Source organism: Zootoca vivipara, chromosome 6, assembly GCF_965207765.1.
Source record: "Zootoca vivipara chromosome 6, rZooViv2.hap1.1, whole genome shotgun sequence".
NCBI classification, from domain to species: domain Eukaryota; kingdom Metazoa; phylum Chordata; class Lepidosauria; order Squamata; family Lacertidae; genus Zootoca; species Zootoca vivipara.
In genome coordinates this window covers 58,717,884-58,731,495 of record NC_142589.1, presented here as the reverse complement: position 1 = coordinate 58,731,495, position 13,612 = coordinate 58,717,884, and the positions used below count along the sequence as shown (strand labels likewise).

At 45.2% G+C, this 13,612-nt stretch overlaps 1 protein-coding gene and 1 long non-coding RNA gene across 3 annotated transcripts in view; one reads left to right on the top strand and one right to left on the bottom strand.

The window, feature by feature from the left end:
- Positions 1-4,170: 4,170 nt before the first annotated feature.
- C6H1orf216 (chromosome 6 C1orf216 homolog) lies at positions 4,171-11,235 on the bottom strand. The gene is made up of 2 exons (XM_035120702.3): positions 11,034-11,235; positions 4,171-9,129 (listed from the first exon to the last, which is right to left on the bottom strand). Exon 2 carries the CDS (start codon positions 9,111-9,113, stop codon positions 8,205-8,207), a length of 909 nt encoding a protein of 302 aa, XP_034976593.1. The 5' UTR covers positions 9,114-9,129; positions 11,034-11,235; the 3' UTR covers positions 4,171-8,204.
- LOC148685359 (uncharacterized) overlaps positions 11,186-13,612 on the top strand; it is a 35,910-nt gene continuing 33,483 nt past the window's right edge. The window contains exon 1 of one of the 2 annotated variants that reach the window (XR_015950328.1): positions 11,186-11,582. This is a non-coding gene — a long non-coding RNA (uncharacterized LOC148685359). The remainder of the gene's footprint in view (positions 11,583-13,612) is intronic. The other variant, XR_015950329.1, reaches the window with a different exon arrangement.

Genomic DNA, 13,612 nt, shown 5'->3' with positions numbered 1-13,612 from the left:
CAAGAAAGGAACAAGAGTAGAAATGAGCTTGGCAAGCCTTAGACACCAATGGCAATAATCATCATTGTAACTTATATATTACAATAACACCATTATTGTAATAATAACAGCTAGCATGGCCACCCCTCTGGAAATAATAATAAGAATTATTATTATTCATTTCATGTGTCCAAATCTTTAAGGTACCTCATTACAACAGGTCTGTAAGGTAGGCTTGTATTGTTCATCGTACCTCAAATTCAGGGATGAATCTAAGAGACACCCTGCGGCCATTGATTTTCAACACGTTAGTTCCCTTTCCAAGACAGAGAGCACCCATATGTCAGCAGTGTCACTTCTGCTACTGGCGAAGGGAAAGGATGAAGACTGCAAAGCCCCATTCGAAGCGCTGTGCCACTAGCTTCACAAGACCTGACAATCAGCTGATTGCCAGTGGTTTGCAGACTGTGCCATTGCACTCAGTCTGATATCAAACTGTGGGATGGGGGCAAAAATAAGTGACCTGAAGTCATTCTAATGTGAAGAGATATTACTACTACTACTATTTTATTTGTAAATTTAACATACAAAAGAAAGCAGGAAGAAGAACCAACAGCAACAAAACCCACTATCAGTTCACATTACAGATACAATAACCATCAGTATATTTATGTGTGTCAGCCACACAAAATTGACATCTACCTGAACTATGTTCAAATGTAGCCAGGGCCATGTGGCCCTCAGACCATAATGGATAGAGATTATTCATCCTTCCAGGCTCAACCTCCCAGAGCTTGAGGAGGAAGACCTTTCATTGCCTACAGACAGCCACCCAATCTTAAACAACTCCTCACCCACAATAATACAACCACCAGACTTAACATGGACACTGGTACCAGAGCCTGCAATAAACCCAGATGCCAACTTTGCTGCCACATACACCCAGACAACACCATTACTGGCCCCAACAACATCCAACATACCATCTCAGGACTATTTAATTGCTCATCCTCTAACATTGTGTATGCCATCAAATGCCAACAGTGCCCTTCAGCTCTCTATATTGGACAAACAGGCCAAACCCTACGCCAAAGGATAAATGGACATAAATCTGACATCAGGAACCAGAAGACAGAAAAACCAGTAGGAGAACACTTCAATCTCCCAGGACATTCTATACAAGATCTCAAAGTAGCTGTCTTACTACAAAAGAATTTCAGAAATAGACTGGAAAGAGAAGTTGCTGAATTGCAACTTATCACCAAGCTCAAAACCATGGAGGGACCTGGTTTGAACAGAGATATCGGATTCTTATCTCATTATACATGATAAGCGATCTTCAGCCATCTCAACCCTTGCTTTTTCATGCAAAACCATTTGCAGTCGTTTGCGGTCATCAACAGCTATCAGTCAGTCAATCACCCATTTCCACCACCCTTCTGAGTGATCCCCCCTCCCCATCCCCACCCCTCCCCACCCCTTCTCTACATAAGTGCCTGGAAACTTCCATTTCACTGTATCTGAAGAAGTGTGCATGCACACGAAAGCTCATACCAAAATAAAAACTTAGTTGGTCTTTAAGGTGCTACTGAAGGAATTTTTTTATTTTACTTCGACCCAGACCAACACGGCTACCTACCTGTGACTCAACTTGGTACTCCTTGTGGACTGAAATGGGAGGGAGGCATATTCCTGCACATTAGAAATTTATGACTCACACAAAAGTAAGATGTACCCTCCAGAATAAACTTGCAAAGAGTTATTGGGCTTGTGCATATGTAAATATGGGTGGCCCTAGGTCAGACAAGATGTCTGCCTCCCCCTCTGAAGAACACCCCCCTCAAAACCTCGTAAAATGGCTGCCTCAGTCTCTGAAGAGAATGATCCCAACTCCTCACAAAATGTCTGCCTTCCTCTCTGAGGAGCATCCCCTCAATGCCTCATGAATGCTGCACAAGGCCCCGGTTGCAGCTCTGCAGGCTGCATCAAAATAAAAGCACCAAGCCTTTTAGAGAGCTTCTAAAATACCAGGTATAGCCTGAAATCCTACACCCATATACCTGGGAGCAAGCCCCACTGAACATTATGGGCCTTAGTTCTGGGTAGACATGTACAGGGTTGCACTGTAAATTTGTCTTTTGCTCCACAGCCTGTCTCAGGGAACCTAAATATAGCCACCATGACACAGAAAAGCACCCTAGGCCATTTTGTGGCAGCAAAGACAAGAGCGAGGATGACACATCCCAACTGATTTGGCTTGCAAAATTCTCTATTAGTGATTCAAGTGAAACAACTCCACGGCTGGCCTCTTGCTATAGGCCTCTTTCCTTGTCTGAGAAATAGCTCAATTCATTAATTTTTTTATGGTCTATGTTTTGGCTGTACAGGCTTACTTACCTCATGGCTAAAAAAATAAAAGAATTTCCTGAGGAATAGCCATTCTTACCCTGGTCACTTCCAGATGACCTGTTTATTGAGCATTCTTCTTGATATGTTTGCAGGGAGGTTATACAAGCAAGCATTATTCCATACTTTCCTGTGCATTTTCCTGTAACTTACCGGTACCTTCAAAATCTCGATATTTTTTTGGACGGCTAAGCATATTCTGTTTTGTTTTATTATTTTAAAGTGTACACCCTCACTTTTTGAAGAACTTCCCTCACAGAGCAGCTTGCAATCTCCAATAAAACCTGCCTGACGATAAACTATAACAATACAAGAACAGGGTAACAAACAATGGACCAACATTTCTCTGATGAAAATAGGGATGTCCTATTCCATCCCTTCCAACATTTCTCCAATGTAAATAGGGACATCCTAAGGAAAAGTGGGACATTCCGGGATCAAATCAGAAACCCGGATGGTTTCTGTAAATCCAGGCCTGAGAGAGGTATGCAGCACTCAAGTGATTAAATTCTCCCAAACTGCCTCAGGGCTGTCAGTTAACAAGGAGAGATGGGTAGCTTACTAAAGGGGGCTATAAACACCTGAGCCGTGACTTAAAGGTGACTCTGCCCAAGGCTTTGTGGAGATTAAATAGACTATTCAAACACTCATTTGAACCTTTCTTCACCTTGTTTTCCCATCTCTTCCTCCTCTTTTTCAGTCTGCTGAAATTCAAGGATGCTAAAAGCCAACAAACACACAATCTATATTTGGCATTGGGTAGAGTTTCATTTAAAGAGAGAACAAGGTTTCTCACGGTTCTCTGGAAGCCAGGGAAGAATTTGTTCCCGACGCTCTGTGCATAAATGTCGCCTGTTTTCAGAGTGATTTCTATCAGTATCTTTACCTCCCCACCCCCAATCCTGCATTCAGTGGTGTCAGTGAAAAACAAAATCTCATACAAGTACTACAAATCTTGGAGCCCTGTTTTCCATCCCTTTCTACTACATTTGGCCATGCCTCCTTGTGGTTTAACCCCAACATTGTAATGGGCATACATGTGCCATGTGACAATTTAGCAGAATGGCCAGAAAAGACTTAAGAGGGACTGTTGAGGGTGACTGCTTTCTGCACCCCAGGATGGCTGCCTGAGATGGTCATTGCACTCTGCCTAAAGGTGTCTTCTAACTGTTCCCATTCTGTATGGAACTGGGAGAACTCATTGTCTTTTGACTATTCCTTTGAATAGCTTGTAGATTGGGATCCTGTGGCTCCCCAGATGTTCCTGAACTGCAATTTCCATCACCCTGACTATTGGCCAGGCTGGATGTGGTTGATGGTAGGAGATGGAGTCCATCATCAGCATCTGGAGGGCCACAGGCTACCCACCCCTGAAATAAGGGATTCCCCCATCTCTGCCCAATAACAAACTGCTTGAGAAACTCTGCAGTTTCAAAATCAGCTTGCCATGAGGCCCAGGGCGAAACTAGCTGCAGTTATGTTTCAAGAAAAACTAAGTCTCCCTTGAATTTGCATTGCTGGACTAGTTTCATGTTGCTTTAGGATACATCCTGGCACTAAAGGAGATCACACAGATCAAGCATGGGGAAACATTTTCAGCCCAAGAGCCACATTCCTTTCTGGAAAACCTTCTAAGGGCCACATGCCCTTGGTGGGTGGGCCCAGAGGCAAAAGTTGGCTGAGCAGCAAATGTGAATTTTACCTCTGTACAGCAGGCATGTTCCTACAAAAGTATCACACTTTCCTGTTTTCCATTTATAGAATAAGCAACATCCTACAACCATAGAGCAGGCATGTGGACTTTTTATTTTAAATGAAAAATAGCACACAAGCAATACACATGCTTACATATTGCACATACAAAAACCACCCATTTATACATAATAGCCTGTACTATACCACAAACATAGCAAGCTTTTACCCGTTTAGCGGCATCCAGGAATGGACACTGGGAATTATAGTTTGGTAGGGCTCCCAGAGATCTGTATGTGACCCCTCCCACCATACCCTAAAAACTGGGAAAGGAGAATGACTATTAAATCAATTTAAAGCAGTCATATAGCTATAGAATCTTCCATCACCCACAACAAAGTGATCCTAATCAGTGCAGAAATACCATTTTAAAAATGCAGCTTCTGCTCCCAGCAGCTTCTAGCATTAAAGGCAAACTTTTTGGTGCTCCAGCCACCACAATATGCCATATATGAGCATGTCCTAGAGCTCTACATTCAAATGCCTTCCCCAGGGAATGAACAGCAAGTTCTCACTTTATGGTCTTGTGGATTATTTTGCTCAGAACAAACACTTGCAGTATGGAATGCATCACATTGTCATTTTTGAGTTTTGGTAAGAAGGTTTTTAGCTATTTAAATATTGTTCTGTGATGTTGTATTTTATCTGTTTTGTAAACCACCCTGGGATCCTATAAGTAAAAGGGTGGTTTAAAAATAAATAATAATACTATTTTGCCCATAATTAGAACTGAATTTTCTTTTCATCTTTTGGTGACATGTGCAGTATTGTTCCTAATTTGCATTACTGATTGCAAATAACAACAAATACTACCAGGTAGTAATGCTAATTCATGCCACTAATCCAGCCTCCTGATATAAATATGTTATACTATGCAATAAATTCATTCTGTAAAAAAATATACAACAATAACATACAATTCACATCAAAATCTCTCTTGTCTTTGATGTTGGACGCATAATCTTCATTCTCTTCGGCCTGATAAAACATCAGAGCTGAGACTCATTCTCACCTCAACTCAACCCCAATTAAGAAGGATTTGAGTTTCTTGATATGGCACCAGTTGTTTAAAATATATAGATATATATACTATAAATAGAGCTATCTGCATTTTTTTAAAGTCTAAAAGTAAACACATGACATTCAAAAAAAATACTCTGCATGTAACAAGTAAAATTGGAATATAATTTAAACAAAGGTCAGTGGGGTAGCAGCTTTAAACACGGATGCATCTTAAAGACTATGAATTGTATCCAACTAAGTTCTATTCAGAATAGACCTATTGAAATTAATGGACCTAAGTTTGTCATGCCCATTCATTCAACTAGGTCTCCACCAAGTATGGCTAATATTGGATACAACCCTATGGACTTGGTCCAAAGACTCACAGGTTCAATTATGGGAGATGCTTTCATGTTAAGGTTGGATTTTCATCAGTCTAAGAAACAGCAGCAACAAAACAAAACCCTTGGGCAGTTCTCAAGTTCAATATGATGCCCAACTGATGCCCAAGTAGTTACAGTAATGGGAGAGGAAACCTCTCCCATGGATTCCTGTTATCCTATCCACTAGACACAACATCTGGAGGGCCACAGGTAACAGCATATGGTCCAGCAGCAGAAGCCAGACAGGGAGGGCTGTGAAAGGACCAAGACTCTCAAGAGAGTCCATGCAGGTGAGCCCATTTTTAGCACTTAAACATGAAGTGTTATATTCAACGTAGTGACAAGGACAATGTTTCAGCGGGATTTCTCCTTGTGAAACATAATTTTCTCCCCGTCTCCTCCCTGCAGCACCACTGGTTTCCTCCCCCCAACCCTTCAGAGCAGAATTGGGGGTGGCATGCATGCAGAGGAAAAAGGGGGAAATCCCATTGCACTAGAGCTAACTCTTTTGCCAGTGCAAATATTTAGCACCTCGAAATGTTTGAGAGTTTGTGACCGGTTGGTCTACTGGCAATATTTGACTAGGTGACAGCTGTTCCACCTTTACAAAAATAAGCTGGACAGCAGCAGTGAAAATACTCAAGACCAAAAAAGTTATAATACTTGGAAAGACAGCCAGGAAGAAGCAACTTCCCTCCTTGCCAGATCACTGTACTGCACTTGACACCATTTGGACCAGATGGGACTGGTAGGTCTGCAAACATTACAAAAGATTTCAAGTGGAGAGACAGTGTCTTGTCCATTCTTCTAGCAGGCTAGACGTATTCAACCTGTTTTATTAAAAACCATTTGGCTTAAGACACAAGCAGGATGGGCAGGAACCTTGCTTTGGACACGCTCCAGCTGGCTGCACACTCCCAGTTTTCATAAGACAAGATCCAACACTGCGTGCTTTTGCAGTTGTGCAACTGGACTGACACCTTCCCAAAACATAGCAACAATCATAACAAATAATGAACTTCTGGACATTAGTCCAGAATATTTCTTCAGAACAACTTTCCTTTTGGTGCAAAGCAAAAATATTGATTTGGTTTAATTTATTTAGAGAAAACATTTAGAGCAATAGCCCTAAAAGCCTAGACCACCAGGGTTGTATTTTAGCTCTTATTTCCACTAGAGGAAATGCAATATATAAATGCTTTAAAAACTTAAATAAGACATCTTGCAAGCAGAAAACCAATATTCTGTCACAAGAATGTTGTCTTATAGGATCAAAATCCATAAAAGGTGCAGTTTTTACAGACAATGCAATTATGCATTTGAACCTGTAGATTCAGACTTGTGAAATGGTTCAGCACGTCCTCAAGGATTGGCGCAGAATCGGAAAACTTAACAACTTTGGGCTAGTTTGCATGTGAGTTTTTTGGGGTGACACATACTAATCTATGAACAAAAGCAATATCCTGTGCATGCAAAGTCAACCCACACTAACTGGGGCAGCAGCAGGGACAGAATCAACAATGGTTATATAAAAAATAAAAAGCAGAAAAATAATCATGAGAACTACTGTAGTCACATTTTCTGATCATTCTAAATCTTTCCATGCTTTCTCTTTTCCCCCCCATTCCGGGAACCTTGTTTTTAGTGCTCAGCAGTGCATGAATATGCTGGAGGTACCTGGAAGCAGAATAGGAAATGGAATAGAACAGATAGCTTGGACCTGGATAGGAAACAGAGCCAACACCACTGTTTCTGCAGTTGACAAGCACAAAAAGAAGCTGGAGCAAGCTTGTTTTTGCTGCTCCAGAGGTTCAAATTACAAGAAAGGAGGTTTCAACTAAACATTAGGAAGAACTTCCTGACAGTAAGAGCTGTTCAACAGTGGAACGGACTGCTTCAGATGGTGGTGGACTGTCCTTCACTGGAGGTTTTTAAACAGAAGTTGGATGGCCATCTGTCAGTGATTCTTTAGCCTGCACTGCCGGGGGTTAGACTAAATGAAACTCTAGAATTCTATGATTGTATGACAGGGAAATGACCAGGAGACGGTGTAGAAGGCAGGCAGTAGCTCAGACTCAGGGAATGCAACAGATCTAGAAGCTGCAGCAGGCAAAGTATCAGGATTGGCTGTCTTGCATCACCTGATATTCAGGATCATGAGGATTCTGCTCCAAACTGTTTGTATCATGGTTTGAGCCTGATTGAAGTTCCTTTCTCCAACCAGAGACACAGGGCATAAAGGCCAATGGGAATTGACCCCTTTCAAGCTCCTTTCTCCTGGTCCTGGACATCAGGCTTCAAGGCATATATACCAATGTCCTTCCCAGCTTTTATTCATGTTCTTGGGACCTTATCATAGGATCATATTCTCTGTATTCCATTTTGTTATGCACTGTGTTTGCATTTCACCAAGAGAAGCCATGCACCAAAATGAAGAGTGAAACAAGCTTGAAAAGTTGCATCTACTTGTACATAATATGGGCCATGTGCTGGGCTCAAGGTGCCCATGCTCAATGGGCTACTGATGCTCTGGTATACCACAGGAGGAACATCAAACATTTTAAAAAGTACAAGTCTCCCACCCATGCAAATATGGAAATCTGTAGGCACCTCACTTGTGTGACCAAGGTAAGGACTGGAGGGCCCACAGAAAGAGAAAAGTGCGAATGTGTGTCATGTCCTTTACAACTCTGCCTGAGCTGGGTTCTTGGCATAGCCCATGCCTTGCTGGACACATCGAATGAGTTCCTTGCGGTTGTCCAAAATGGTGTCAAAGCTCTCCTGCAGCCGGTTTTGCTGGTCAACCACCTTCTGCTGGAGGCTGCGGATCCAGCGGAGCAAAGCCAGGCGACGATACATCACCAAGTGGACATGGTGCTTCTCTTTCTCCTGCTCCTTGAACTTCTTCTTGTCCTGAAGATTGCGGAAAGCCTCGGCCAGTGCTGGGAAGAGTGTCTCTGAACTAGGAGGAGAGTTCTCTGGCTCAGCTTCAGCAGCAGAACATGGTTCTTCATGACCCTTCCAGTCTTCAGTGGCAACAGCAAGCATGTCCCAAGCACTGGCTGCCCCGCTGTCGGGACTATCAATGCTTAGGGAACTGCTGGCATAACCATTGTCTTCTAAAGGGGAGCTGGCCAGCTTCCTTTCTTTTATCCTCTCCTTGGTGGTGGCCTTCTCGTGCTCTGGGTCATTGACTTCTGCTCCTTCTGGAGGTCTGCGGATGTCTTCCTCATCATCTTCCTCCTCCTCCTCCTCCTCCTCCTCCTCTTCTTCAGAGGCAAAGGACATGCCACCAGACTTCAAGCCCTGGGGGACATCCTGTGGTTGGCTCATTGCAATTTGCCTCTGCATAAGCACTATTTGGTTATCAGATGCCTCAGGTTCATTCTTCCCGCCTCGCTGCTCTGATTCCCCTGGTGAGCACTGGCTCCAGTTCTCATTGGTGTCATAGACCTCCTTGCCCATGAAATTGAGGTTTGTATCTGGCCGACAGTCCCTTCCACCGAGGTAAGCAGTGTCCAGTTGAGAGTTTCCCTTTGCCTCATTGAACAGCGGGTTAATGGGTATCTCTGGTTGACACATGGCGAACATCTGTGCACCCTCCCAGCTGGGGAAAAGAGAGTGAGAGAGAGAAATATAGGAACAAAATGTGTAAAAAAAAAAACCCAAAAAGTGTAACCCACATGCAGGTCACATCCACATAGGAACATAAGCAGAGCCTGCTGGATCAGGCCAATGGCCCATCTAGTTCAGCATCTTCTTCTCGCAGTGGCCAACCAGGTGCCTGTGGGAAACCTGCAAGCAGGACTGGGGCACAAAAGTGCTCCCCCTTCTTGCAGTTTCCAGCAACTTGTATTCAGAGGCATAATACCTCTGGCCATGTGGGCAGAACATAGCTTCCATCACTAAGGGCCTTTTTTGGCCTATGTCAAGAATGGGGAACCTGTGGCCTCCAGATGTTGTGGGACTCCAATCTGCTAACACAGCCAATGGTCAGAGTTGATGGGATCTGGAGCCCAACAACATCTGGAGAGCCAGAGGTTCCCTATCCCCTGGTCTGTGCCATGTGTGAAACAGCCCTCAGCTGAAACCTCACGAGTCACAATTGGGTGGTAAACCATTTTGAGAGGCTGTGATAAGGCATACATCCACAGATGACACTCACAATTTGGTTTCTTTCTTTCTCTGCTCCTTCCAAATTTGCACTCCAGCAATGTGATTGCCTCAGGCTGTGGAACTTTGGCAAACCCTGGCGGTAGCATGCAATATATTTTTTCCAAAAATAAAACACCTACAACGTGACTTGAAGAGAGGCTGTTGGCTGTGACTTTTTACAGACAGAAAGACAGTGGAGATGGAATTCACCTACAGCTGGGGCAGGCTGGGGCTCATGGCTCTCTAATGTTTTTGCTGACTTACAACTCCCATCATCCCTGACCACTGGCCATGCTGGCAGGGGCATTAGGAGTTGGAGCCCAACAACACCAAGAGACACACAGGTCCCCCACTCATGACCTACAGCTTTGATCAAGAGCTGGTAGCAATTTTTAAGTGGCCAGTGACCTCAGAGCATCTTCTGCAGGCTGATGGGATGCAGAGATATTCCTGCTTGCCTTCATGCACCACCACTGTAAAAATAATTTAATTCGCCAACCCAAAGCATTTTCATGACTTTAGGCAGATTACAGGCCAAACAAGGGAAAGGCAGTAGGTTTGGGGGCCTGGGGTGGCCTGGAGGTTGCAAAATGAACACTGGGCAACTCATGGACAAACTGAACAGCTGAACAGAGGGTGATGAGGCCTATAAACAGAGAGACGCTGCTACTCAGCTGTGGCCCAGCTGATTCCCATACAGCAGTTTTTGCCAACCTAGTACCCTTCAGATGTTGTTGAACTACAACTCCCATCAGCCCCAGCCAGCACCATATGGTGTTCGGAACTGGAGTTCAGCTACATCTGGAGGCACCAGGCTGGCAAAGGCTGCTGCTCAGCAAGGATGGGGAACTTGTGGCCCTCCATATGCTGCTGGAGTCCAGCTTCTATCAGCCCCCAGCCAGCCTTGCCAGTGATCAGGGATGATGGGAGTTGGAGTCCCCATCTGGAGGGGCACAACTTCCCTCTCCCTGCTATACACAGTCTAAGGGAAGGCTAGACAGTTTCCACCCCTGCACCTAAATACCTCCTAAGCTTGTAGCAGTTTTAACACACCGGTCCTAATGCTCTCTGGATCCCACATTGTTTAACTTTACGACACACGAATTCAGCAAAGGAGCGGGGGCGTAGATCTGGCATCCTGCCAAACGCAAATGGTTGCGCAGAAAGGCACGGTCGCTGCTGCAAAAATCCCTTCACAAGCAACAAACGGAATATGGTGCAGTTTTGTCCCAGCTTTGGCACCGAAGGGAATCTGGTTGCAACCACCACCACCACCCCGCCGCTCTGTGTGTGTCAGTGCGCCAGCCCCTCGCAGCTTTCTCGCTTCCTATAACCAGGCATGTAACCGGCACTCACCGCTAGAGCCTTGCAGAAAATCTGTGGGGAGGGGTGGGGGGTGTTTCAGTCTGCTTCTCTTGCCGCTGAGCTGCTGGAGAACGGAAATCGCATTAGGCAATGAAGCAGGAAAGCGTCACGGGCTGCCCGCTTCTTAGAGCAGGGAAGGTTGCTGCTGGTGGTGGTACTGCTGGCACGCAGCGGGAGGAGGAGAGAGCTCGGCGGCCGAGCTGTGAATGGCGCGTTCTGCAGCCACACAGGACCGCCGCTTGGGAGCACGACAGCAAGGCAGCGCCGCCACACAGCACCTCCTCCGTCCGCAGCCAGCGAGGGCCCAAGACCAGTGCTGGACTGGTTTCCGGAAGAGTAGCTAGCGCCTCCACACACACCCGCCGCCTGCCCGGGCCAATTCACACGACCCAAACTAGCAAGTAGAGAATGCGAGTGGGAAAGAAGGTGGGAGTATTTGGGGGCAGATCCGACCTGCCACTGGCATTCTGACCGCTAAACGAGAAGAGCGCCAACGTGCGTAAATAACTCCTTACGGCTTCTCTTGCTCGACAGACACGGGTAAATCACATGGCAAAACTCTCTGCGGTGGCCCGACTCAGTGTGCGGGGGAAAGGCAAGCCGCGGGGATTATTGTTATTATTATTGTTATTTCAATTTATACACGATATTGAATGCTATGTATGTGTACAGTACACTTGTGCATGAATGGATACGTGTGTGTGTGTACACACACACACACACACATCCCTCCAATAAGATGGGGGGGGGGTTCAGTGGTGGAGCATCTGCTTTACATGTAAACACCCCTTGGCATCTCCAGGTAGGGAGATTGTCACAGTTGTTGTGACATGGGGTTTGTGATTTCAGCTCTCTTGACATAACATGCTGGAGACAGTTCTCTAGTAACAGCTCTTTATTAATTTGAGCATAGTTGCGCTCCGTGGGTGACAACGTACGGGAATAGAAAGAGATGGGCTTTTCCGACCCATCCGGTTCCCTATGACTCAGCACAGCCCCCAGGCCCATCGGAAATCCTAAAGAGCTGCTGGAGGTCAGACCAAACATAGCCCTCCAGCTGTTTTGGACTACAGTTCCAATCATCCCTGACCACTGGTCCTGTTAACTAGGGATGATGGGAGTTGTAATCCCAAAACAGCTGGAGGGCCAAGTTTGGCCATCACTGGTGTAAACCTTTGGCCAGATATTGCTGAACTACAACTCGCACCATCTTTGGCCATTGGCCATGCTTGCTAGGGCTGATGGGAGTTGTAGTTCAGCATCCTATGGAAGGTCAAAGGTTCCCCACACCTAGTGTAGACCAGTATTGAGCTGCTAGATAGACTAATAGTCTGATTCAGTACCAGGGATACAGGAGTGGAAGAGTGGTAGCACTCACAGAATTATAGAGTTGGAAAGGACCGGGGAGGAGGGGGGGTCATCTAAGTCTTGCTTGTGGTTTTCCTGTTGGCTGCTGTGAGAAAAGGGTGGTGGACTGAGCCTTTGGCCAGATATGGGAAGGCCCTTCATAATCTCAGACTATTCTGAACACCCTCACAAAAATGAGTTCCCTGCAGCGTGGGAAGAAGCCAAGGGAGGTAATCAGGTTTGAATTCATTTTACGGTTCTAAGCTGGAAGTGTCTAAGCACCTGTGCCACTCTTTGGGTGCACTGTAGTGAGAATTAAGTACTGTTGGTCATCAGTTATGGGGAAGCACCATAGCTCAGTGGTGGAGCACATGCTTTGCTTGCAGAAAGTCGTAAATTCAATTGCCAACCTTTCCAATACAGTGGATCGTTCTGAGTTTGCAGGGTTTGGCATAATACTTGCCCAAGGCCTTGGAGGGCCATTTCCAGGCAGCAGTGGTGGCTGGTGCCCATTGGGACTGGTAGGATGGAAGGCAGGGAGACCCAACAGTAGGCAGAACCAGAGCCAATGATAGGTAGAGCCAACTAATTCCACTTTTGTCCCTATTCTCTTACCTGCTGAAATCTACAAGGGCAAATGGGTGATGTTTTTTTCTTCTTCTGTTCTGTACCCCACCCTGGTATCTGTATTGATGAAGGGTGGGCTATAAACACATTAAATGAATAAAATAAATATATATGTGTAAGACAGCTTCATATGTAAGTTCAGGGCAAATCTGTATCACTCGCCCATTCCTTCACGTCTCCCACACCCTTCCTCATACCCACTACCATCCCCACAGTATGATCTCAAAAGGGTCTCTTATCACTACTCTGGGCCCCGGAGGCTTCTTGTCAACTTGAAATGAGAAGAGGGAGATGCTGGAAGAAGACCAACATTCTGTAAAAGAATTTGGGGCACAGGAGTGTCTGGTCACATGAGAAGCCTCATAGGAAGTGGATAATAAAGGGGCCTTTGTGTTCACTTGGAGGACATTGAAGCAAATTTTATAATTGTGTTGTTATTTTTATTGCAAAGTATCAGCTGCTTTCTACACAAGAAGTCTGTTAAGTGACTTACAAAATGCTAAGAGCATAAAGCATGTCCCACACAATTCTCTCTCCTGTTTCATCCTCACTACAACCCTGTAGGTAGTTTAGGTTGAGAGATAGTAAATAGTCTA

Coding starts and splice junctions, on each gene's coding strand:
- C6H1orf216 (XM_035120702.3), bottom strand. CDS start 9,113: ATGTTCGCCATGTGTCAACCAGAGATACCCATTAACCCGCTGTTCAAT.